General features: G+C 39.1%; 1 protein-coding gene across 12 annotated transcripts in view; it reads right to left on the bottom strand.

Moving 5' to 3' along the window:
* Positions 1 to 1488: 1488 nt before the first annotated feature.
* The window catches only part of CLEC16A (C-type lectin domain containing 16A), a 191122-nt gene continuing 165538 nt past the window's right edge, over positions 1489 to 27072 (bottom strand). For 5 of the 12 annotated variants that reach the window (XM_054042083.1, XM_054042085.1, XM_054042086.1 and 2 more), the window contains 3 exons: positions 20042 to 20191; positions 13094 to 13213; positions 1489 to 8557 (listed from right to left, as the gene is read on the bottom strand). In XM_054042083.1, coding sequence (XP_053898058.1) covers positions 8208 to 8557; positions 13094 to 13213; positions 20042 to 20191 — 620 coding nt within the window. In that variant the 3' untranslated portion in view covers positions 1489 to 8207. Of the gene's footprint in view, positions 8558 to 13093; positions 13218 to 20041; positions 20192 to 25569; positions 26694 to 27072 lie in introns of those variants that run through there. The other 7 variants (XM_054042084.1, XM_054042093.1, XM_054042094.1 and 4 more) reach the window with 7 other exon arrangements.

Here is a 27072-nt window from a genome sequence, read left to right as displayed (position 1 = left end):
GGAGACAGGAGGAGGAGTTGGTAAGTGCGGGGCCACCAGTGCACAGGAGCAGCAGGGGGAAGGCGGGGCTGACGGGGGAGCTCCGCACCCACTAATTTTGGAGCACCCCCAGAGTCAGCACCTATGCCAGACCACGGATGTTGCCAGACAAGGGAGTGCCAGATTAGAGAGGCTCAACCTGTATATATAACAGTGTGCAGTGTGGCTGCGTTGCAGAATGTTTAGAATGAACTAACTACTACTTTGAAGTTGTATATGGGCCTCTGCCTTGTTAGCTTATACATCTTACCTGTGAGAATAACCATGCCAGAGTAAAGTACCTTTACAATGCTATAACTGTATTCACATTATGGAGGATGGATTGTACTGCTTTAAGTATACCAGTATAGTTAAGTTGTACAATGTGGGTGTGTAAACAAGGCCTTACAGTAGGGAAACAGGTCAGTGCTGAGCAGCATTCTACTGAACTGGCGTCAGGACTCTTGGTTCCATCTCACACACATTTGTGCTGCTGGCCAAGTCATTTCACCGTTCTGTGTCTCGTTTTACCTCTCTGGAACAAAGGGATAATAATGCCTACTTCATACAGGCGGTGTATTGATTTTGTTGTAAAGTGCTCCAGAAGCCTGCCCTGACGCAGCAGTAAGGCTGCTAACAGTGTGCGTTTGAAGTGTGGGGAGGAGATGCAAGCCACAAACAGAAAGCAATTTAAAATGGGGAGGGGCACCTCACAATTATATCCACAATACCTACCTAGTCAAGTTCCCATTATGAAATGTAAAATTCAGTTCATTCTGTTGCAGGTTCAAATAAACTCGTTTCTTCTCTTTTGTGTTCCAAGACTTGCTTCCCATAGTTGTGGGCCATTTTCTCTTATTTATTAATTATAGAGTTTGCTTATTTCATGCTACAATGTAATTTAATTTCTTCTCAGACTTCTCCTGGAGGAATGCCTAGCTTGAAAAAGAATGCTTTGCAAGGACAGTGTGGTCACTAATTCATCCCTGGAGATGAAGTGGCTAAATAACATGAATGCACCTAATAACTTAAGTTGAAAGGGTCCATACATGAGTCTGGCACTTCACACCTTGGGAGCGCAGGGGTGGAGTTGGGAAGAAATCACATCCGACAGCCAAAAAGGGCATTTGCAAACTGAAAGTGATTGCTGCCTTTTAGTGACAGCTACTTTAAATATGGCCCAGCCATCCTCCTTGTCCCTTGCTCTACATCCCTTAACTACGACCTCCCACCATCTCTCCTGGCCTCTTTCCTGCTTCCCCATTCACTCCCTTGATCCTTTCCTCCCTAACCAGTGTAAGAAATTTCAGATCTGCTGGATAGCTCCATTTTTAACTGAAGGATTCCCAAACCAAACCCACACAAATTTGTCCCTATTAATTAAAGCAAACTACTGAAAGTGATGTAATAGTGCTGCTATGCACTGTTATTGTATGTGCTTGCATGTCACAAACCCAGAAACAGAAGATGAAAGGTTCTCAGTAATGCCATTTTTATTGCAAAGTTCAATTTACAAAGAAAATTCCATTATTCATTCCTGTCCAGGTGTTCAACACCAGTGAAACATGATTCATGCCAGGAAATTCACCCTTCTGTACAAGTCCGTAAAGTTACAGAAATGTACATAAATATTTCCTAATTTTTCCCCTTCCCCAGACATCTATTTACATTTTCCTTCAGTTTAAATGAACATAACGTACTGTCACATTTACTCTGAATGTCTAATACAAACTATGTTAAATAGTTTATACTTATTGCATGTAGAAAAGACATTTCAGAATTAAATCCACCCTGTGTTTTTTAATCAAATACATCTCATACACAAGGTTATTCAAATATATTTCATAAGAATACACCCCTTTCTGCTCACTGAGTGATTATGTACTGCACAGTGCCTGAATACATTCACTTATGTAAAAATATAGGTTTGTTTCCCCTTTGTACCTAAAACAGAATTCAACTTTCAAAGCAATTTAAAATGAAGCAAAATGTTTGCAACGAAGTTCAATAGCTCAAACAACAAAAGAAACATATTTGCCAGGTGGAGAGGGTGACAGCGGTGCTGCCTGAAGTTACAATGGTTTAACAGATTACTACTTAGTGTTTATACAGGGCAAACAAAGCCAGACTTTCAGGGTTCTAGTAAATCATCTCTAGTTTGCAAAACTGAAGCCATTAGCAATCCCCGCCCCTCTTAAATTAGCTTCATGTACACTATAACATTGTCAACTGCACTTAGTCCTTACATCCACTTATCGGGTAATAAACATTAACACACGGGCCAGGTTTTCCTCTGTGTCAGTCCTGGGGTAGTCATGTACACCAGAGAGGAAAAAACAACCAAATCAGAATATTTGACTGGTATAAATGACTAGCCAATGGCTAAGAGAATCGTACACAATGTGTGACAGCTTATTTTAAACTAATACTGGGAACACAGTACCTGATTTACCTTAGGCTCTGTATCATTTTCTTCAGAAAACAATTTGAATTAAATAAATGCCATTAAACATTACTATTCATTAAGCTATGTGTTATTTCATTACAACAAACTATTGTGTATGTGAAATATACATACTACTCAGTCACTACAATGATTAAAAAATAAACAATGAATAGTTATCTACAGAAATTTCTAATCCAATATAGTAGAACTTTAATTCACACTAATGACTGGATGACCCATTATTGATGACTGAAATCTGCAAATTACCATGTAATCAAATACAATAAAAAGGGCTACTGCCTCCAAAATGTACTATTCTTTTGACAAGTGCAATTTAGTGTTAAATTTGTAATATACTAGTAAAAATATCGAGCAACATCTTATAGAATATTTTGTAAAAGGAATGAAATTTTAGCAATCTGTAGGGCTTGAACAAACTTTGGGGAGCCAAAGACAGCAATAGTTGTATAGAATCTAAACCTCTATTATAAAAACATTACATTTCTGGCCCTTACTGTGTGAAGAGAACCTTCTGAATTTGACCCAGTGCAATACTCTCTTTCCAGTGCCGCTGTTGCTGCTCAGTTTTTCTGGGCAGCAGCAAAGTGAAACTAACAAAATTCTGCTCAGGTTCACTGCTGTTGTTCAGAAGCCTGTAGGAAGCAGTAAGACTGACAAGAATTTCAATTTCATCCTGCTGATGTTTGGGAAAGCTCTGAACAGCAGAGGCAAGCAGTGAAGCTACTCTTTGAGAGGACCATGCAAAAAAGGAGAATTGGTTAAGGGAGCACAGTGGCCAGCAAGGTGGTGGTAATGGCAGGGGAGTGGAGCTTTGCATATGTGTGGAAGAGAAAACTCCTTTCTAGCATCCAGAGAAGAGTATAGGATGGGAAGGGAGTTTTAAATATATCACATGAAGTAGCCAGAAAGATAAGGATCAAAGGCAGCACCCCAGTAAAAATCCCAGCAGCCTCTCCCTTCCGAGTAGCTGGAGGTGGAAGGCAGATTTCTCACCAGGGCATGGCCCCCAACTGATGCCTCCCTCTCCCTTCTCAAATCTTTCATTTTGGCGTTTAGTTCTCCAGGTAGTAGCTGTCCAATCAAATTGTCAGCTAACAGCACTCATCTTTTTAAACTTTGCTCAGAAGTGAAGTAAGACGACTGGTGGTTTTGTGGAAAAGCAGTGATTAGCATAGTGAATATTAAGTAGGTTATTTTATAGTTCTGTACCCAGAAGAGCAAATACAGGCACAGCAACATATGAGATTATAAAAGAACACATTAAACACAGAGTATAGCAAACAGACATGTTGAATTTTATTAATGGCTTCAGAAATTTGGATACAGTTTGACCTGATGGGTTTCCCTCATTTTATTAATAAAATCCATTTCCTATTGGAAAAATGACACTCAATTACAGGGTAATTATTGCATATCTAGAGTGGTTAAAATAATCATCCAAGGCCACTTATAACAGCAGAGAAATTGCAGCTTATTGCTTAATTAGAAAGATCAGAATAACTTAAAACCTGCTGGCTGCTGCTCATTTTGCTATAACTAAACCATTTTAACTTTCAATATCTTCTAAAACTTTGCACACATAAGATAGCTATGACATTTTAGAACTAAAATCCACAAAGGAACATTATTTCTAGTCTCACTGATGTGCAAGGGATTTATGAGGCTCACTACAGATGGGCTTAAATTGTGAACAGGGATCCAGATTTGACTCTTCCCTGATCTGGAATTCCGGTCTGAGCATCAGGTATGTCTTGAACAACAATCCGGAATGTGAAATTACTTGCACTAATTCCATACATGTGATTGAAGAACAGATCCTCTCACCTTTTGTTACCGAAGCCCTTAACTGAACAAAGTTTAGAACTCCTCGAACTAAAGGTCATGAGGAATGCTGAAGAACTCCTTTAACAAGTTAATTCCCTATTTACAACCCTCTGCCTAATATAAGGAACAAAATGCACTATTTCCTTGGGTAGCCAGCAGTTTATTAATAAAATGTACTATAACTCATCCAGTCTGAATTTTAAACTACCACCAATTAGCAATGGACAATGTGTGTGCAATCATCTCTTACTGTGGGACCAGGGCAATTACCCTCTCAAATTATGGACTCTCTATTTGTATATTAAGAACATAACAGCCATACTGGGTCAGACCAAAGGTCCATCAAGCCCAGTATCCTGTCTTCTGACAGTGGCCAATGGCCCAAAGGGAATGAACAGACGGGTTATCATCAAGTGATCCATGCCCTGTCACCCAATCCCAGCTTCTGGAAAACAGAGGCTAGGGACACCATCCCTGCCCATCCTGGCTAATAGCCATTGATGGACCTATCTTCCATGAATCTATCTATCTATTAACACAGTGGCAATATTTCTACTGAGCATGGTTAATCCACAGAATCCTACAACAAAGGAAACCAAAAATACAATTTCCTAAGTTTAAATTTTAAAAAGCCTCAGGAAAATGAATGAGGCTTCAAACCAGTTTTATACATAACTCCACTGACTCCAGAAGAATTATTCCTTATTTACTCCGGTGAAGTGCAGATCAGAATCAGGCCCTGTCTCTCTCGATATTTTCCTACACCAGATTACTTAAGTGTATGTTGCAGTTATTCTGTTAGACTGAAAATCTAGGTTCTACTCTTACAGTTCATTGAAAACTACTAAGACCATCAGTGTGATGGGGGCAGAGCAAAGGTGAGGAGAGACATAACAGCCCATGTGAACTACAGCATCTTGGTACAGATTTGATAAAATACATGTGAGACGAATAGACTAAGAAACAGCAAAAGTCACATTCAGTATACCACTGACTTCTTTGCTGGTCTCATCTCACAGGGAGGAATTTGAGGGGCTTTATCTAGTTAGTATTCAGCAAGAGCCATGAGTAAAGGATGGAAACAAACCCCAAAATTCATAACCAGATCGCAGCATCTCCTCACATTTGAGTGAGTTCAAGTTCAGTGTTATGTTCTGGTCCATTTCTACATATGCTATTTTTATAATGATCCTCTTTAGAGACCCCACAGAATTGCACCAAAAATATTGAGCCTTAAGCTAGACCCGTATGTTTGGAGAACAGTGAGGATTTGGTTAAGATGATAGTGAGAACACATAGATTCAATCAATTCTTGTTTAAAAAAAAAAGTGGCTGCTGTGCTAATGCTTTCTTGTTTCTACTTCCCTTTTACAGCGAAAGGGGGCTAAGGAAACAGCTCTTGAGCTTTTCTGATAAGTGATAGATATGATACTCTTCGAAGAGCAACAGATGAGTAATACACTATATTTGTAAACAGAACAAAGATTTCCAGAAGATACATTTCAGTATCTATAGGGGTTTTATATAGTGAACTCTCCTTAATGCAGCATTAAGCATTGTCAATTCTTATATACGTTTTAAGATTAGAAACAAACCAGTCTGAACAATTGTTTGAATGACATAACTGTTTAGTCATTTATTCTGTTTTCTCTTTATTAATACATGTTTTCACCCTCCTCTTCCCTTTAAAACTTCCAGCAGACAATTCAAGTACCACAATGTACCTGGAAGCAGAGACTAAGACACTTTCCTTTCGAGTCTTATTTTTCTGTAAACTTATTAAAAAAAAATCCTTTGTCCCATCTCTTAGTGTGCATTATGGCTTAGAGGTAAGAAGGTGCATTGCTTGCTAACTGGCCTATTTTGTGGCTGTTGACTTAATTTAACTAGATTGTAATTTTAAATTAGGTAAATATGTTTCTTTTAACAAAGACCCCAAATTTCCATTTAAAAGTAACACTATTTAGAACAATTTACTTTGCAGTATGGCATTTTCTGTGCTCTAAGTCGAGTGAAATGTCACATCTAGCACAAAAGAAGATTTTCAAAATAAGCAGGTAATCATGTTTGAGATGGTCTTTCAACTACCAAGTCTAAGATTAGTCCAAAAGAAATATGGGCTCCCATTCCACCCGAAGGCTAAATTCTGATCTGAGTTTGGTTCCACAAGTTGCTAAGCATCTCCTGAATGGTGCGGAGAACCACCAACTCTCAGACTTCATGTTGGGCTTGGGGCCATCGCATTTGCAGGATCAGACTCTCAGATAGACTGGTTAAACACCTGCAGAAGTCCACAGGAGCGAAAAGGAGTCAGTGTAACAGATCTGAATCAGTCAATTATGAACATAGGAACAAACACTTACTCGCTCCACCACCACTTCTAACATTATGTATATGTGTATTTTGCTACGGGTAAGTTACTTCACAAAGGGCCAAGCCTGAAAAAGCAAGCAGCAAACAAAGTTAGACCAAAAGTCAGAAGTGTGTCAAATATATAAACACAACCTTTAAAACATCCTGCTCAAGTATTCCCTTCTTGAGGGCCAAACAATCATGTAACCATGGCAAGGTGAATGGAAGATAGATACGCGCTTTTCAAATTAATCCTACACAAGACTGAAGTCTAGTTTTGTTACCATTGAATGCAATGGCAAATTCTCACTGATTTCAACAGGGACAGAATCACATAATAGGCTCTGTGGCTAACTAAAATAAAAAAGGAAGCAAAACCAAGTGTGTGTTAATTTTTGAGAACCAGGAAATACCTTTCATCATCATCTATGCAGCAATAATTATTCCCTGCTAGTTTTATCACCACTTGAAATGAATGCACTTCAGATTTACTTGAGAGCGGTTAAATTCTATTCATGTTAAAGTATGAATCAATTCAGCAAAGAACATGCCAAACTACCGTCAAGTGTTATGGTTTCTCTTTAATTTCTATCTTCTCCGTACCAGGACCTACAGATCAGATTGGCTTCAGATCAGATTAACATTCACTGAGAAGTTTAATCTGGTTAACATCGGGGTTAGCTGGTTCCAGATAGAAAAATTCCCTTTTGAGTTTCATCCTTCTAAAGTGAGATATCATCAGCTGGGTAAGGTGCCTTCCTGGCTACATTGGAGATGGAAATTTGTATGTAGCACAAGCTCTTGTGGCTGTTTCTAAAGAAGAGATAGTGTCCTTCTGCAGAAGGGAATTTGCCTCTGTCAGAAGTGAACAAACAGACTAAAACAATCACTTAAGAAAATGTAGAACATCAGGGTCTAAAAATAATTCACATTCCTCTGTAGTTGGTTATGCAAAAAACTACATAATTTGCCTCTCAAAAAACGTCTTCTATTAACCCGAATAAGCCTTTGATTGTTATATCAGGGGGATGTTTCATTTTAATAAAAAAATCTTTCCTTGATATTTATGTTGCCTTGAGTCAAACATTGAAATAAATATTACACAGAGGTTACAATATTAAAGCTTACAATCCTATGAATACAATACTGAAAGTGGCCAAGTCTGTTTTTATGCCATACCTCTAAAAGCTGAATGAGGCCAACAGAATAGAAAAACTGTTTCAAATGGAAACAGCATCTCTGTACTATAATATCCTAAAATATTTCCTTTTTCTGGCAAATGCTGTCTCTCCATATTTGGAGAAGTAAAACATCATGAAGCCAAGGTATCCCAACAAAGCTTCTTCACTTTCCCATATTACAACAGAGATTTCCTTCAAAAATGCTGAATGTATAATGTTTATTTTAAAGAGGTGCCCATACATTGAGTTACTGAGTAACTGGCCTCTTTCTTGTGAGCCAACTGGCCTTTGTGGCTTTATTAATGCCCCCATCACCTCACTTAAAGAAAATACAGAGCAGTCAGTTGCATTTTCTTCACTGTTCATCAGTCTACTTGTTGATTTTGATCAGAACCCTCTCCCTCTGTCACTCCGCAAACTTCAGAAGGCAAGGAAGACTGAGGAATGCAGCTGAAAGTATGAATGCTGTGTGGATCAATCGGTGGGACCAGTGTAAGTGACTCTACGCTCAGTGCATCTGTACTGTCATCGGAGATTAGAGATATTGTAGGCTGTTGTGCAGGAATCAGGCTAGGGGATAGGTTAGCTGTTTCCACTTCAGGGTTCTTTACAGGGTTCTTGCCAGATTTTGAGGCAGCTGAAGAGGTTTCATCAACCATCACCACCTGACTGGAAAAGGTCATGGGAGGCTGTTCAGGAACTGAAGAGTCATCTACTAAAGAAAACATTAGGCAGTAGTTAGCATTTGAGTTGTGCTCAATACACTTGACAAACACCAACAGTATAAAGCTCTTTACTTAAAAAACTCAGGAGGAAACCAAAGATCCATGAAGTAACATGTTTACACATGTACCTTTTGGTTATGTAAATAATGAAATGCAGGAAATATTTAACAGAGATGTGAAATGCCAGCTGTAAGCTTTTTGAATTAAGGACAGCTATTAAATACTCTATGTGTAAGTAATTCCTTTGAAATGTGACAGTGTGACATTACTATTATTTCTGGTGGGATGAAGTGGAGGAGAGTAGTGAAAAAAGCTTTCCTAGAATTTAGCATAGATTAGAGCAACCAACATAAACCCCACATCAGAAAGTTCTTTGGAAACAGAAAACTGTAGAATTCATTTCCCATGAAGAAACCTGGTTCTAATGAACCTGTGAAACAATCAAACGTGACAATTCAACCATGGGAGATTAGGAAGGAGAAGAAGTGAGGTTTTTACTCACGAAAGCTTATGCCCAAATAAATCTGTTAGTCTTTAAGGTGCCACCAGACTCCTTGTTGTTTAGGAAGGAGAATAATTCTACAGAACCATTCGGTTAATGCAGATAGGACTGTTTATTCTTCTTGCACTTTTGTTTGCTTGAGCAAACAAAATGAAGGTGGCTAGGAATAATTACACATAATGAGAAGCATTTTAATAACTTAACATTCCTTTACACCTCTTCCTTAAAAATCCTAAATAAGTGATGGAAAAATTGCTAATTTGGCATCAATGGATATTTCAGAGGTGAAAAAAACGCAATTGGTTTATAAATTTTGTCCTATATTAGAAAATCTCCCAGGTCAGGCCAATATGCACCATTTCAGATTCCAGTAACTAACACAAATGGAGTCACACAGGTAACCAGCTACCAGACAGACTATTTACATGGCTTTTCATTTCAGAGACAGCCTGTGTAAGTGCACAGGAAAATTCTGCAGTCTGCAGAAAATTCTACGAGGCATTCTAGTGAGTAGAGAGAAAGCTGAGGACTGTTTTTTTTTTGTTTTTTTTTTAAACTCCAGAATGACCTTTAAAGACATTTCAGTTTCAATATGAATTCCAGTTAATCCTGTAAGAACAGAAAATATAAACTTAAGGCAAAACACAAGAAAAAAAAAAAAAAAACAGCAGAGCTTAGAATGGAATGAAAAGATAAGAATGGTCACCCAAGAGAGAGAAAATGAGTGGTTTGGGTGTGGGTGAGAGACATGGTTTTTATTCCTTCCATTGCAGAATTCTCATCTTTCTGCTAACAAGACTCCAAACAAATGTGTATTTTCACTTCAGAAACCACTTCATTTCACTTTTGCTGACAGTCTGCGGGCTACAGCTTCTTGTTCGTTTGTTTTTTTTAAACAAAAGAAAAACAAGATTTATAAATTGTAGCAAAATCTTGGCTCCCACTTTTTTGCCCCCAGGGTCACCACTAGCGTCTTTTGAAAGGCAGTACTGATGCAAAATAACCCTGCAGATTTTTCTTATTAGCCGTAAAAAAGCTTTGGGGAGAATGTGGTAAATGAGATTAGAGGAAACGATGTAAAACTTGCATGAAAGACAAAGAATTGCTAAGAAAATGTTGAACATGAATTTTTATTTCCCTGAATTCCAAGGCAATTACTAACATTTAAATAAAGTCCAACCAGTAAGTCTTTTTGTAGTAATGTAGGTGTTTAAATGTCTGCAGTATTTATTATGATAGTTAAAAAAAAATAAGATCCACGACTAAACAAATTTAAAATTTCTATTATTTTTTACCCGTAATCTGGGCTTTTGAATATCGTGAAAACACTCACTAAAATTTATTATTCAGACACATTAGTAATTTTGGTAAATGTATGGACACAAATATGCAGCTCTTCAAAAATCTGTTACATTTTAGTTCTATGCCTGACTGTTTTAATTATTGCCGTTTGCTCTTATATAGAAATGTTGGTATAATCCTAAATGCTTTTTTTTAATCCTATGGAGGACAAAGCTTTTTTTTTTTTTTTTTTTTTTTTTTTTTAACTGCACTATGCTGTTCCAATCCTATATAATACCTAAATGAATGCTAAAATGTCTCCCACTTTTTATATACAAGGAAAAATAAATGGTTGAAAAATATTTATCTGTGGAACGTATCCAGGGCCAACAAATGCAATTTTCTATTCAACACATTGTAAAACAACCTTAGAGGAATGATTAGAAAATGGCACCATAAATATCAGCAAAACAAATTCAACTTGCCCTTGAAATATTTCAGCTGTAGTATTTATAAATAGAAAGTACAGAAATAGAGATCTTCTGTACTGTATTTTTTCTCTAAGTTATATTTATTATTAATGGCTGTAATTTTTCTTTCATCATCTACTTTCCATAACCCATTAGTAGCTCCCTGAACTTCATTTCCTTTACTGTATTGCTATATTTAAGGGTAGCGGTGACAAATTTGCTGCATCCCAGCAGGGTGCCTGACAATGGTAACTATGGATTAGTGAAAAAATAGCCCCTAGTGAGGGCAGACAATGAACAGCAGCATAGGGGTAACTAGTACTAGCATGACAAACGTTTTTGATTTCTCTAATGGATGTCAGTAACTTACATCAGTTTAAAAGGTAAGATCTATGTCTAATTTAAAACACTCCTCCTTATGAGGTATAAAATATTTTAAAAGGCTAGAAAAAAATAATTACATGATCTTACATTATCAGGCAACAGAGTTAATAAGGATCCAAGGGAACAGAGCAAGAGGACCAATTGACATTGAAAATGTGTACTATACAAGGTGTTTATGGTGGATATCAAAGTATCACCTTGATGCAAAAGGATTTCTATGGGTAGCCTCCAGAGGTGTTAACTGAGCTACCGTCCGTCAGTATCATTCTATCAGTGAGAGAATATATTAGTCACCAACTACAAAATGTTTGGAGTTTGAGTTCAGTTCAGGGAAGCATCTGAAGGTTTGAATGCCTATTTATAGCTGATCCAAAACTCTAGAGTCTATGACATGGGCTGGACATTTGGCAAGAATACGTACTCTCATAAGAGCTGTGGGAATTCCTGCCCCAAGCCCAACGGAAAATGTCCTAATGAGGGAATATTCTGCTTCTTTGGAGATATCTCACAGGATCTCACTCCTGGATGTCAAGCCTCAATCAAATCAATGAGGCACTGAGAGGCAAGAGAGAGAGTAACAAAGCAGCTGGTATCTTGGGAGAATAGAATTCTCCCACGTTATTCTGGCACTTCCATCTCTAAGATATTAGTCAGCGTTTCCCCAAATGTGGCAATTCAATTTGACTTTTGCACAAAAATGGTGAAAGGGGTTTCTTTTTATCTTAACTAGTTCTCTAGTTCCTGGGGTGTGCAGTAACTTGTAGGAACGAGAGTGTGCTGGGCTGATGTGGGAAATTAACATTTGAAAAATATTGAGTCAACTTTTTTCTTATTCAGTTAAGTAATTTCTGATTAGAGTTTGCAAAATAAGGGCTAGATCCCACAAGGTGTTGATTGCCCTTAACTCCCACCAGCTTCAGTGATAAGTGAGGGTGCACAGCACCCCCAGGATTTGCTCAGCAGTTGCAGGATAACACCTAGATTAACTCTACAAAAATGACAGTGTTAAGTGGGGTAATTTGGAAAAAGGAGGCAGAAAGGAGCAGAGCAAGAAAAAAAAAGTCAGACATGGTCTCTTAATTAAATCATGCAGCAACACTACAAAAGGATAAAAATAAATAACTAAAATACAACTAGGAAACTGAGAAGAATATTAATAAAATCTACCAAAAATAAGGGAAGTTGTTTATATATCATCTAACAAAACTGGCAATATTTTTTCTATTTTCATGCCACTACTATAAAGAATACAAAAAGAGACTAGTCTGATCCAAGTAAACACAGTTATTCAGTAATGTCCTGAGGCTAATTTTCCCACTTTCTCATATCCAATGTTAAATTGCCTGGTTGAAGCAAAGACGGAAAAAATAATTCCATAACAACATCTGACTAGATTCTGAGAATTTTTGTAGGAATAGAAAATATGACTGATCAAATCCTGGATAGTCTTTAGCTGAAAGTTTCTCTCTTGCACCTGAGTTACAGTCCTGCGGCTGGACTGGCTAGCTGTTTGCATTCATGCCAATTTAGAAACCCCTGTTTACTGAATTCCACTGGAGCCATAGTTGCCCCTGTTCAAGAGAAGACATGGCTGCTTGAAAGCTGGGACTTGACGTACCTTTTCCAGGCAAAGAGGAGTTTTAATTCTTTTAGCACGATAACCAAGAATAATCAACATGAGAAACCACCAGTTAAAACCTTTCAGAAGTCAATTGTTATATCTACGTATGATGCTCTTAACTAGAACAACCAAATACAAGTGAATGCTATTTTTAAGTTCTATATCTCATGCATATAATAGTAGATAGTCATTCTGTCAGTATGGAAATAGATAATGGCTATGCTCTATTAAACGTTGTGGCCTTTTTAAATCTTATGGAGGAACCTGCCTGCATTGATTTTGCACGAGTTGCGGTTGCAGCTGCTGCTTGAAGACCTAAACCCAGTGTCCACCGTGACTGTCAGCCTCCGACAGACTAAACACCCGCCGTCGTCCTTTCCTGCCAGACCTTACTAGAGGAAAACACAGTGATACATCATACAAAGGCTTTCACAACGAAACAGAAGGGAAACTGGAATGGACACAAAGGATAAATATTAGAGTATCAACAAGAATAAGTGACAGGGACTTATTCATAACTGCTGGTATTCTGAGTGGTATCTTAAGTCACATCAAGAGCCTTGTAAGATAGGAAAATGCTTCTGAAGGTTGTGTGTGTATTTAGTGTTCCTTACAAACTAATTAAAATCATGTTATTTTGTTACCTACGTATTTGGAGATTTACTTATGGTATTTAGGGCCAGATCCTGCAATTCTGACACCAGCTGAACTCTTACTGAAGTTACACTGAGGCAGGATTGGTAGGCTTTTACACTGTAATCTGGCCAGACACGTTAAAAATATGAAACAAAACCAATCTTTTGGAAATGTTGGTGTGCTAGTAATATTCCGATCCTACGGTGGCAATACATTATATGATAGCATGTGCTATTTTGCCAAAGGGATAATATTTTGGACAATCCAATATTCCTACTCAAAGACATGAAACTGAAATATTGCACTTGGATTTTAACAAAGCCAAGGGCAGTATTTTAAAGAGACATCAAGTGACAACCAGCAGTTAAGAAAAGAGAAAGACTGCTTAGCACATAGGTAGGGTTCTAGAAAAGAAACTAGTTAAACAAAAGTATTTTTATACCTAGTTAACAGAGAGGATTACTAACATAACAGAATTGAAACACCACCGTTAGGTTACTGAATCACAAATGGAAGGGACAGAGGAGGTGTCAGCAAGATGGCATGCATTTTTCTACAGGATCCCAGTGCTCAGAATTTTGGAATATATATTCTCTACAAATCAGAATGCAAATTACTATACCTCAGCAACAAAGGACTATCCTTTCCATTTTAATCCATTCACTTCCAAAGCAACTTATGCCCCAAGTAGGAGCGCAGTATGCTGTAAATGGCATTCAAGAAGGGAAAAACCTCCTGAAACCCCAAACGCTCATTACTTAGCGCTGGCTTATATATCCTGTTATCATCCCTTAAATATTTTCTTAAAGCAAGATCAAACCAGCTGCATTTTATGACTTGATAGTTTTAAAAATACTCAGTAAAATATGGTGTAACAATGATTATATACTGTAGGCTAGCATACGAATTCTACAGAAGTATAAAGCTTCCCTATCCCATTTACTATACACATATTAGCACATTTAATAATACATTTTTCAGTTACTGACAGCAAAGGGGCTACACTGTAAGCTCAAAAAGCACAGTGACGAAGATATGACTACCAGGAGAACGTTTTCATCTTATACACAGCAACTGTTCACATGGGCATATTACTTCAAGGAACTATAACACCTGCTAGCAATGCATCTGTCTTGTTTTGACAGTATTGTTTGCTCTTTCCCTCTAGGGACTTTCCTTTCTTCCAGTACACAACAACTTCTGCTTTTTCACTTCTAAGGAACAATCAGAGATATTGCAAGAGCTACATTTAACCCAGGGGAGGGCAAACTGCATCCGACCCTCCAGATGTTTTAACCTGGCCCTCGAGCTCCTGCCAGGGAGTGGAGTCACAGGCTTGCCCCGCTCCACATGGGCTGTGGCTTCCGGAAACAGCCTCCACCTCCTATGCATAGGAGCAGCCAGGGGGCTCCGCATGCTGCCCCCACCCCAAGTGCCATCCCCGCAGCTCCCACTGGCCGGGAACGTGGCCAATGGGAGCTGCAGGGGCAGCATCTGTAGAAAGGGCAGTGCGCAGAGCCGCCTGGCTGCACCTCCGTGTAGGAACCGGAGGGGGGACATGCCGCTGCTTCCAGGAGCTGCTTGAGGTAAGCACCACCCAGATCCTGCACTCCTGACCCCCTCCCGTGCCCCAATCCCCTGCCCCAGCCCTGATCCCCCTCCCGCCCACCAAACTCCTCGGTCCCAGCCCAGAGTACCCTCATACACCCCAAACCTCTCATCCCAGCCCTACCCCAGAACCCGCACCCCCCAGCCAGAGACCTCACCCTCTCCTGCACCCCAAGCCCCAATTTTGTGAGAATTCATGGTCCACCATACAATTTCCATACCCAGATGTGGCCCTCGGGCCCAAAAGTTTGCTCACCCCCGATTTAACCCCACAATTTTCTACACAAGGACTTAAAGGTTGCTATAACTTTAAAAGTCTGTGTCATGGAATATAACATTAACTGTCAGTGTGTCTAGCAGCATTAAGAGCTGGAAAAAACAGAAAAGTAGATAAATAACCACTGTCCTCTCCCAGTGACTGAAATGTAGTAGCCATGTAATATACAAAACATTTAGTGACGTCCCTCGTGAAGGAAAATACCATGGTTCTGTTTGATGTAAACAGAAGTGGTAGCAAATAACTATAGAAACTTTTAATACACAATGAATGTCAGAAGTCTATTGCATCCACGGTTTGCTTTTCCAGAGCACGCCAATCAGATTCCATGTTTTTTAAAATCTCTACCTCTGCCAATGAGTACAGTTTGGAAGCTGAACTGAAAGTTTCACTTCATACAACTGCAATTCTGGATAAGTGCTATAATTGGACAGGTGGGGGATTTCTAGTTTATTGTGCAACTTTCAGTAATTTGGCCACATTACGCAAGTGTCCTGTTGGAAAATGCGTTTAACAGCTATTCAATGGGATAAAAATTTCCCAAGTATAATATATCTGAAATGTAGATTAACCATCAAAAGAGTCAGCATCAATAGTGAGCAAAATTCCACAAAAAAAAAAAAAAATTGGACTTTTTATGAAAGATAAGGGAAAAAAATCAGTAGCAAAACCAATTATATGTGTATCAGCATATTTTTTTCTTAATGCCTTATTTTAAAAATTTTATAGCAGCCTTTACAAATAGGAATGGAATGAAACTTAAACAACATCACTATGTGCAAGAGAGATGAGCCAGATGCAGTATAAACAGATTACAGGTATCCTGCAAACCTACCCTTATGTGAATCAGCTCGGAGAAAAAACAGTTGTAGTGACCTTTCTCCTGGAATTGCTGCTCCTAGAAGCGGTACTTCCTGGAAGGGCGCTATTGTTTCTACAAATCAGGGTAAATCAATGCATTGCTTTTAAGAGTACAAATTTCAGAGGCAGCACTTCCAGAAGTGAGGGCATTGAAAATGATTCCAGAAAACTATTCAGGGGAAGATTAAGAGTCAAAATACCTTACACCCAGAACCCTGGAGCTTTAGAATCTCCTCCTGTCTTGCAGGGTTATTCAGTGAAACTCAATGAGAGCCTGTTTTTTTTTTAATTAAGGATTTCTTCCTGCAGAACAGTAGAATTTTATGACTGCACCTGTGAACTAACCAGAACATGGGTTATGTTTAATGTGGGTAGCTCACTCAATCTAAGTGATTTAGCAGAATTTCAAAGCGCAGACACTGAAAAACAGTGTATTTATAACCATGTCGGTCCCAGCATATTAGCAACGTGAAGTAGGTGAGGTAATGTCTTTTATTGTATCAACTTCTGTTGGTTAGAGAGGCAAGTTTTTCAGCCTGAAGAAGAGCGCTGTGTGGCTTGTAAGTTTGTCTCTTACCAACAGAAGTTGGTCGACTAAAAAACATGACCTCACCCATCTTGACACTGAAAAACAAACATTTCAAAATCTGACTCTGATATCTGTAGTCAACAATGAAAAGCCCCGCCTGACTGAGCACTTTAAAATTACAGGATTAAAATAAATAAAAGTTTCCTGGAAACAGCACACTGTATGAATAGATTTTGGAAAACTGTAAACTATGCCATTGGCTATACACTATCATCTTTCCATATTATTACATAGGGAAATATCTGCTTTGGATTAACTGAATTGTTCATGGATGTCACGGCTGGTCACAAATAAAAGACATCTGCTTGGAATAAGTAATACGACTCAAGGCAGGAATTCAGATACTTGAGTTTGGGGTGACCATGTGTAACCAGAAACCATTGTTTAATAGTATAAAATAAGGAAGTACTACATGAATGAAGAATGCTTTGTCTTGCTGTAGAAGGATTCCTTCTGACAGTGGTAGAAGACCTAAATTCAGACTCTTTGGGTCTTCTCTTTTCGTCTGTACAGCATACAGCACAATGGGGCCTCTGGACACTACTGTAATATGTGTAACAAAAATTAAATGTACGGTTTTTTTTTTCTCAGCCACCATTGACAAGAGTCAGATTGCACATTTACTTATGCCAGCTCATGGCCACACTAAAGATTCAAGTACAGCATATAGACATTAGATGGAGTTTTTGGGTCATATGTTTATATAGCTGAGGAGAATGCGTTTTCTATCTATATAAATCTTGCATATGAGGCCATTTCAGACTGGAGCTTTTGAAAATCCTACCATCTCTTCATTCCCTCAATCCCCACATACTTCTCTCTCTTTTGATAAATCCGACTTCAGCGATCACCAGCGAACAAGGACTGGAACACTCAGAAATGATAAAATGTCTACAAGGTCATTTCAAAACTCTGAGCAAGTTACCAAAAGATGAGTTTTAGTTTAGTACTTTGAATTTCATATTTTGTTTTATATCAAAATGGCGATGCAATGTATCTCTACATGTTGTAGAGAGAGGTGGGGAAAAGGATTATATAGACAATGATTTTTTGTGACTAATGACAGAGTATTTTCATCTCTGACAAGAAGGTTATGTCCTCAGTCTTTCAGATGAGGACTTTTCAAAGTGTATGCCTTAACCTCCAGTTAGGATGACTGTAGGGTGCTCTACATAGGGTTACACTCAATCTTAAAATGATGCAGGATGCTGCAGCCCACTTAAGCGGTACTTCTAGCAGGGAGAATGATCACCTGTGCTACATGATCTGTACTGATCATCAAGTTGTTTCTTGGTAAAGTTTATGTTTTGATTTTGACCTATAAAGCCCTAAGTGCTTTGGATCCTGGCGACCTCAGAGACAGCATTATTCACCAGGTGACTAGAAAGGTCATGATCATCAGAGATAATGGAGTTTACAGCTTCTTGGATAATGGCTGGCAGCAAGCATTTTCAGAAGGGATCTTCGACTCTATCTCACTTCCCTCCTTGACAGACTCGAGTCCAATCAGTTAAATGTATGAGAATTATGCAATCCCCCGGAGATTTTATTTGTGGCAGACAGAAAGCCTCTTGGATTTTGATAAAAACACTTGACAGCATTTTATAAATACCCAGAAGCTTGAGAAGTGATTTTAGTCAGAACTAGTCATCTCAAAACTAGTTTTTTTTTTTTTTTCTGATGTCCATTTCTTTATAGAGTGATAGTTGAATGGACCTTCACTTTCTGACCATGTGGTAATTAAGGACAAACAGACACTGAAAAATTAAGCAACATTTAAGATGTGGCTTAAGGGCAAGTATGCAGGGTATGTACCTCATGACTGAGTAGCTATGTAAACACACAATATTATCATCTTTTACAAAGTGATATACTTTCTGACGATTTTTTAATGCCACTTTATTGGTACTGGAGTACATAGTACTTCATGCAACTTAACTCATTCTGCTTCTGAAATGTTAATATAAGGTTGACGTTACCACATTTTTTAGTGTTTACTAATTGGTTTAGAATTTCATAAGTGTGGATCATGGAATGCTTGTCATAACCATAAAAAACAAAAACAAACTCATTTTTAGAACACAGCCCCCTGCAATAAATTTAAATAGGTCTCTCTCAGGCTCCCCAAGGATGATAACAATAGAATGCCTATGAGTTAAGATCAGAAAATGAAATGGCCACTCAGAATGGTAATCAGAATTGCAGGTGATTATCCACATTTCAAGCCTGGGAATGGCTGTCCAACTTGATTATTTTTTAAAAAAGCAGTCACCTCAATTTTCAAAACCAAAACTGGTTAGAGTGGAGCAGGTGCACAATGGAAGCATTTCAAGGAGAATCTGCTGCAGAATGACTTTTCTGCCTTGCCCCCAACTCTGTGTCTCGGCAGCTCTCTGACTCATGTATGTCAATGAATGGATTGATATAATGAAAGTTCAGAATAAATGTCAGTATGGGATGTTCTACAAATACTTCACAAATAAAGGAAGAATGGAAAAGGAAGTCCTAACTGGGATTGCAAAAAGGAATCTCATTGTAAATATTCACATTAAGCACTTTGCATAATGGCACCACTGTGGTTTGCTGTGTAAAACTTTTGAAAGCAAGTTTCTATTGTCAGTCAGCATACGTGCCAACTTCCTCTCCCCCAGTGGAATGCATGTGTTTGAGTCTCCTCAAATGTCTGTTTAACCAAAACTCCACGTTAATCATGGCCCAACTTTTACCATGTAACAATCTAGAGACAACGTGTGCTGAAATAGATCATGTTTGCCCTATAGTTACAATACAAATATAACTGTCAGTTTTAAATATAAAAAAGTGAGTCATTTTATTTTTAAAAATAAAAAAGCACAACCACAAGAAGTGGTGTGTGAACAAAACCATTCAGCTGCATAAAGTTACACTGAGTGCAGAATCTCACACTTATTCACAGGGGCTCCAGCTGAGCAGATGACGAGCTATAAATCTGCCATATTATAATTCCAGGTAAAACTAACTAGAGAAGACAACCTGCTAGCAGACAAAGAAAGCAGGTAAAGGTGCATCTTTCAACCAGCATTTAAATCAACACTGACAATAGTAAAGTATCCACAGACAGCTGAAAAGATCTTCACAATCTGTTTTGCAAAAACAACCAGCATAGTAAAAAAGGTCTGAAACATGACTTACAATTTAATCCAATAAGCATTTATAAAATAAACTAGTGTGCATGCTGGATGCCAAGGCTGAAAACTGTGATTTACCTGATGGACTGTGTGCTGCAGAGGGAGTGGAAGTTGAGCTGGCAGTAACTGAATCACAATGTCCAGTACTCCCACTGCCACTGGAAGAAGGAGATGGTGATGAAAGCGGTGATGGATTGGGCTGGTTTATACACTGGGCTACTGCAAAACCTACAAGACAAGACAATGAAATTTAATAACAGAAATAATTCAAGTTGGACAGTACGGTAAGGGCAGATTGGGAAAGGGTGAGAGGAACAACAGTGCCTCACATTAGTGCTGATTCAATTCACTGACTGAAAGCAGCTACCTAAAGGTCACTTGCAGCTGAGAGGGCTGAGAAGCAAAGTGACACCTAACTGAAAAGTGTTACTTAAACTTGCAGGTGGATGATGGAAGAAGGATGCAGAGATGCTTGGTAAGAGGCACAAAATCAATTTGTGAAACAAAATGGACAGTGATCCAATCCATGCTTGAAAGCTATTGCCAATTTTCAGTAAATACTGGGGGGCACAGACCAGCGTTCATGTCGCACCCCCTGTCAGTACCCGACCCGGCCCAAGCCGAGGAAGCTAATGATCCAACCAGCAGACCAAATTCCAGGTGATGAATTCTGATCACATGCTCCCTGAGGCACGTTGCGCACAGGCTAAGTAGTAGTAAATGCTGGCTTCAATAAATTCAAAGACGACCTGCCAAAAAGAGAGCTTGACTAAGGTTACACTGGAGACAGCTGTCTCTTTGTGAGGCTAAAAACCTGTATAGCACTTCAGTGGAAAATTACCACCCTTGGGGAATATTATCAAACCAAATGCTGACATCAGATTTTTTTCCAGCTGTTTCAGAGATTTTCTCAAGTCAGAATACAGCAGAGTACTATATAATATCTGATCTTCTCAGATAACAATACTTTTAACCCCCTATTCAAGAAATGTAGTGTACAGATTCTATTATCAAAAAGAACGAGGAGTATTTGTGGCACCTTAGAGACTAACAAATTTATTTGGGCATAAGCTTTTGTGGGCTAAAACCCACTTCGTCGGATGCATGCAGTGGAAAATACAGTAGGAAGGTCAGTTTTCACAAGGCAGAGAGGTAAATAGTGGGGTCCCCCAAGGATCTGTACTGGGACCAGTGCAGTAAATGATCTGAAGAAGGGGTAAATAGTAAGGTAGCAAAGTATACAGATGATACAATATTACTCAAGGTATCAAGCATCAGAGGGGTAGCCATGTTAGTCTGAATCTGTAAAAAGTAACAGAGGGTCCTGTGGCACCTTTAAGACTAACAGAAGTATTGGGAGCATAAGCTTTCGTGGGTAAGAACCTCACTTCTTCAGATGCAAGTAATGGATATCTCCAGAGGCAGGTATAAATCTGTATGGATTTATGGACCCTCTGTTAATTTTAGACTTAACTACTTTGAGTAAAAAGTAACAGTGAGAAGTTACAAAGGGATCTCACAAAACTGGGTGATTGAATTTCATCTGCCATTTTGTTGCCCTGTGTCGATAAATGCAAAGTAATGTACATTGGAAAACAATTCCAACTATACATACAAAATGAGCAGCTCTAAATTACCTGTTACCACTCAAGAAAGATCTTGGTGTCATTGTGGACAGTTCTCTGAAAACATCTGCTCAGCATGCAGCAGCAGTCAAAAAAGCGAACAGAATGCTAGGAACCATTAGGAAACAGGGCCGGCTCCAGGCACCAGTGCAGGAAGCAGGTGCTTGGGGCGGCCAATGGAAAGGGGCAGCACGTCCGGGTCTTCAGCAGCAAGTCCCTCAGTCCCTCTTGGAGGGAAGGACTGGACGCCGAATTGCCGCTGAAGAATGAAGTGGCGCGGTAGAGCTGCTGCCGAACGCGGCTTTATCTTTTTTTTTTCTCTTCGCTGCTTGGGGCGGCAAAAAAGCTGGAGCCGGCCATTAGGAAAGGGATAGATAATAAGGCAGAAAATATGACAATGCCATTATATAAATCAATGGTACATCCACACCTTGAATACTGTGTGCAGTTCTGGTTGCCGCATCTCAAAAAAAGACATATTAGAATTGAAAAAAATACAGAGACTGGGAGTGTTCATCTTAGAAAAGAGACAGCTAAGGGGGGATATGTTAGAGGTCTATAAAATAATGAATGGTGTTGAGAAAAAGTATTATTTACTCTTTCACATAGTACAAGATCCTGGGGGTCACCCAACAAAATGTATAGGTTTAAAAACAAACATAAAGAAGTACTTCTTCATACAATGTACAGTCAACTTGCGAAACTCATTGCCAGGGGATGTTGTGAAGGACAAAAGTATACCTGAGCTACAAAAAGATTAGATAAGTCCATGGAGGAAAGATCCCTCAATGGTTATAAGCCAAGATTATCAGGGATGCAACCCCCTGCTCTGAGTGTCCCTAAACCTCTGACTACTAGAAGCTACGCCTGGATGACAGGGGATGGATCATTTGATAATTGCTCTTTTCTGTTCATTCTCTCTGAAGCATCTGGCCACAGTCATAAGACAGGATACTAGGCTATGATGGACCCTTGGTCTGACCCAGTATGGCCATTCTTATGTTCTTATGACTATTAGTAAAACCGGACAGTCTCCCATTTTTCCTTCTACCCAAAACACAGTTTTGGCTCTTTTGTGGCTCTTTACAAGGGGCAGGGCACATTGAGTGGCAGTTCTTCTCAGGTGCTTAGGAAGATTTTTTTTCTAGTCGGTATTATAGCAATCCCTGTGCATTCTTTTTGCCTCACACATCACTGCAAGAGTCATTTACTGACTACAGGAGTAATAGTGATGAAGGAAGATACACAACACAATAGCTCAATCTTCACCCCTTTAAGACCGGGTTTCAGTATTCCCACGTTAGTGATGGGGAAACAGAAGTCCAGGCCATTTTCAAAACTAACCATTATTTTGGGGTACCCAACTTTTGACACCCAAAACAAAATTTGCAGACATACTGAGCACCTGCAGCATGAACTGACATCTGATGAAACTGCAGGTACTGAAAATCAGGCCCCTCCTGTCTCAAACCGAGCATCCAAAGACTGAGGTAACCATAATGAATGGACACTTCTGAAAATTTTAGCTTGAGTGATTTGCCCCAGGCCACAATACAACTCTGCAGCAAAGCCAGGATTAGAAATTATGAGTTCTTGATATCTCCAAATCCTCTAGATCAGAAAGAAAAATCGTTCCTGTCTTTAGAAGTTTGCATAATACCGAAAAGGAATTTCATTTTTATATACAGAGGTAGTGCCATAAACTTAAGTACAATAGACTTTCAGCCTTTTGGCTACTAGTCTTCTGATGCAACAACTGTACTGTCATCCATTCATATTTCAATGAAATCAAGTGAACATTAGGATGCATCTGTTAAATTCACCAGGACTGCCAGTTGTTTTACTTGGATGTACCTGACCATTCATCAGCACTAAACAGTTAACAGATTTAGCTCTCACTGATGAAACAGTGACTGAACCTCACAACTTGGTACAAGGGTTTGACAACGAATGTGTTTATTAACTTTAACATCTTGAACCCTCTAGATCAGTGTTTTCCAAACTAGGGACACCGCTTGTGTAGCAAAAGCCCCTGGCGGGCCGGGCCAGTTTGTTTACCTGCTGCGTCCGCAGGTTCGGCCGATCGCGGCTCCCACTGGCTGCGGTTCGCTGCTCCAGACCAATGGGAGCTGCTGGAAGCGGCGGCCAGTATGTCCCTTGGCCCACGCTGCTTCCAGCAGCTCCCATTGGCCTGGAGCAGCGAACCGCGGCCAGTGGGAGCCGCGATCGGCCGGACCTGAGGACAAGGCAGGTAAACAAACCGGCCCGGCCCGCCAGGGGCTTTCCCTACACAAGCAGCGTCCCAAGTTTGGGAAACACTGCTCTAGATTGTTGGACTTCCAGATTATCTTAAGGTGCTATTACACAAATACAAAGCATGCTAGCTGATCTATGAGCATATCAATATTCATAAACTTCTGATATGACTCACTCTCACTACAGATTTAATCTAACAATTTGTGGGATCCCTTGATTAGAACAGAATTTTATTATGACAACTATTGGCTAGTTATTGGGTGAGGACTATTATAGTCTATCACTGATTGGGTGTAGAGTGATGTATTGTATGTGGGCTTGTTTATAAAAAGGTAAGCTTAGTGATTCTTTCTGTTAAAATGTAGCCATCCAATTTCAATTCAAATTGATAGTCCAATGCAGATGATGCTACTTCTGTGGAGTTCAGAATTTTACTACCAAAGATTTCAAAAGGTCATTAAAAAAAAAAGAGTATACTAGTTAGTAGGAGCATCACCTAGATACGCTAGTTTTAGAATGCTGCCTTAAGAGAAGCTGTTCAGATATGGTCTATTGCTTGTCTGCATGAATGTCCTTGTGTGATGGCGGTATTTTGCAAACTCACAAGGGAGCAAGGATTTCACTAATGCAGAAATAGATGCTTTAACAATGGTCAACCAACATAAAGCTACAAGAGCCACTTTTCTTCAAAGACAGATGGCATTGCAGCTATATACAAGTGTTCAGCTAATGTCATTGTTTCCTCAGCTCCAGCATCAAGGGGATTTATACATTTTAAAGGACAGAAAGGATTGTTAGCCTTCTGCAAAAATCAGGCCACAGCATTGCACCAATAATATTTGCTGTGGAGGGACCTGTTCTTTCCTACTATGCAAAGGAACACGGGTATTGTATTCTGAGATTGCTTGACCTGATTTGTTCAGAAGGGTGGACAACAGTGTTTGTTTCTCCACTTCCAACTCTTCAGAATGACTTGCAAGAAATTGATTATGAAACAGTTCTATGCGACAGCCACATTTCTGCTGAATAGGTTGAAAGAATGAAGAATCCTTTTCTGCAGGGTGATGCAAAAGATTTCAGTTCAAGCCCATAATTTTACTGTGCAGTTTTTTAAAGGGATAAGTATATGCTCATTATTAAGCAAAAGCTTATTCACTCTTTATGCCAGCTCAGTATCAAAATACTTCCATCTTGTCCATTTCTAATTCCTATGCTCACACAACTATAATTTATCTGAAACTTCATATTGCTCAGCTCTCATTCCAATGCTCAGTCCATCCCACACCAATTGTTTTGTAAATATTCTCAAATATTTTGTCTAGTCCAGATTTGAATGACTAGTAATGGGGCTTCCACTACTTCCTTATTCCCTATAGTCTGATACAAGAGATTTAGGGATTTTTTTTCTGTTATTCAGAAAATGTGATGTGTACTGTTTCCCAGCAACGTGTACGCTGAATGCTATACACAGGAACTACCAAACAATAGTTGCCAGGAGTATCTATGATTCTAAGAAATCCCCAAAAGATTATTGTACTCCCAGAAATCCCACAAAGGCCATTTGGTATAACCAGTTGTACCCAGACCTCTCAAGCCCTGGACTCTGAAATGAGAGTCAGCGACCCTCAGCATAAAGGACAACACACCTTGAAATGAGGGACATCAAATTTTTATTGAACACACAGTTTTATTAAAAAATATATAAGCATGCAAATAGCTGGGAACTTGTTTTAATGAAACTAAACAATGATTCTGTGTACGAAAAGCATGGTTTTTGTAGAACCTCTATTAACACTAAAATAAAAAGTCAGTTTGTTCTAACACACTATTGTTATACTCTGGGGTTGCTTTTTTGCCAACCCCAACACTTCCCTTCACTCATGATTTCCGCTTATTTTAACAGAAATCAGTGTTAAGTGTTTTAATGTTGAGGCTTTGTCTCAGCTCAGTTTTTACCTTTGTCACAATGCTGAAAGCATGTTCAGGGTCAACATTTGAGTGGGGCAAACACAAGCCAGTCATTACAAGTCTCTCAAAAAGCTTTATTTCTCCACAAGCTGCATCCATTCTTTTAAGCATAGCACTCCAGTCTGCCTGCCTCTACTGGTTCTTGTAGAAGATCAGCTATAACTTGGAGCTGATGCACTGAAAACTGATCCATACGCTGACTGGCTTCTTCAGCATTACTTGTAATCTCTAATGTGGCAGCAGATCAGACAGCTTTAGCTGCGTTTTTTTAACAGCTGATCTCTTAAGGGGAATTTCTAAATAGCGTTACCTAGTACGGTGCCATTAAATAATGCAGTCTTTTATATGTTCATTTCAACAGAAGTTCCAAGGCATCTTCATGCTGAAGCTTGTTATATTCAATGGCTCAGTGTCGAGGAAGAGAGCATACTCTTTTAGTAGTTGATACCTTTAGGAGTTTGAAGAGAAGTGACAGTATACATCAGAAATAAGTTCTTCAGCAGGTACTGCAAGTTTTATTCTGGATTTGCTGTAGATATTTGCTACATGGCAGAGTCAGCCCATGTTGACTCTGTTTTGCTTGATTTGTTTCAGCCTGAACAGCACCAAGTTATTTCTCCAGTCATTGATGCCACATTGTCTGATATCATCCTGGATTACAGTAAAGTCACATCCACAGATATTGCAGAAATCAAATATTTGTCCACATCGACTATCAGTGATCCAGGAGAATTCTTTGTACCAGCTGTTCTACAATGTGTAATACCTCTTCTGTGTCTTCTCCAGGGGACTTCCATTGACATCTTTTGTGTTTCTTTTTTCTCTTCTCTGCTGTGGTGACCTGAGAGCTTGAATGGCAGTCCTTGCTGTTCACGTTTATGCTAAAATAACGGTATGAAAACATCAAAAATGAAGAAAATGGGATAAATGCAGCACAACTCCAGAAACGCCAGTAATCTTGCAACTTGTATATGGCCTTTATGTCTGAACTACCAGCCATGGTTCTCTTAAGATGCTAAAGTGAAAATTATGCAAGCTCTTGTCACTTTAGAGACTAGTACTTGGCTATGGCTGTTTACCTTCACATATTTGCCTGGCTCCACCTACCTGTGCAAACATGGCAGCAACTGGCTTTGGGTGTAAGACATGAAGACATCACGCACCAAGATGTACAGCTCAGAACAGAAAAACTTGCAAACTAGATGAACAAGGACTTTGAAATGGCAATGCGGGACAAATTTAAAAATTGGGGCCAGATGT

The sequence above is a fragment of the Malaclemys terrapin genome, chromosome 10 (assembly GCF_027887155.1).
Source record: "Malaclemys terrapin pileata isolate rMalTer1 chromosome 10, rMalTer1.hap1, whole genome shotgun sequence".
Taxonomy (NCBI): Eukaryota; Metazoa; Chordata; order Testudines; family Emydidae; genus Malaclemys; species Malaclemys terrapin.
This window is presented reverse-complemented; position numbering and strand designations above follow the sequence as displayed.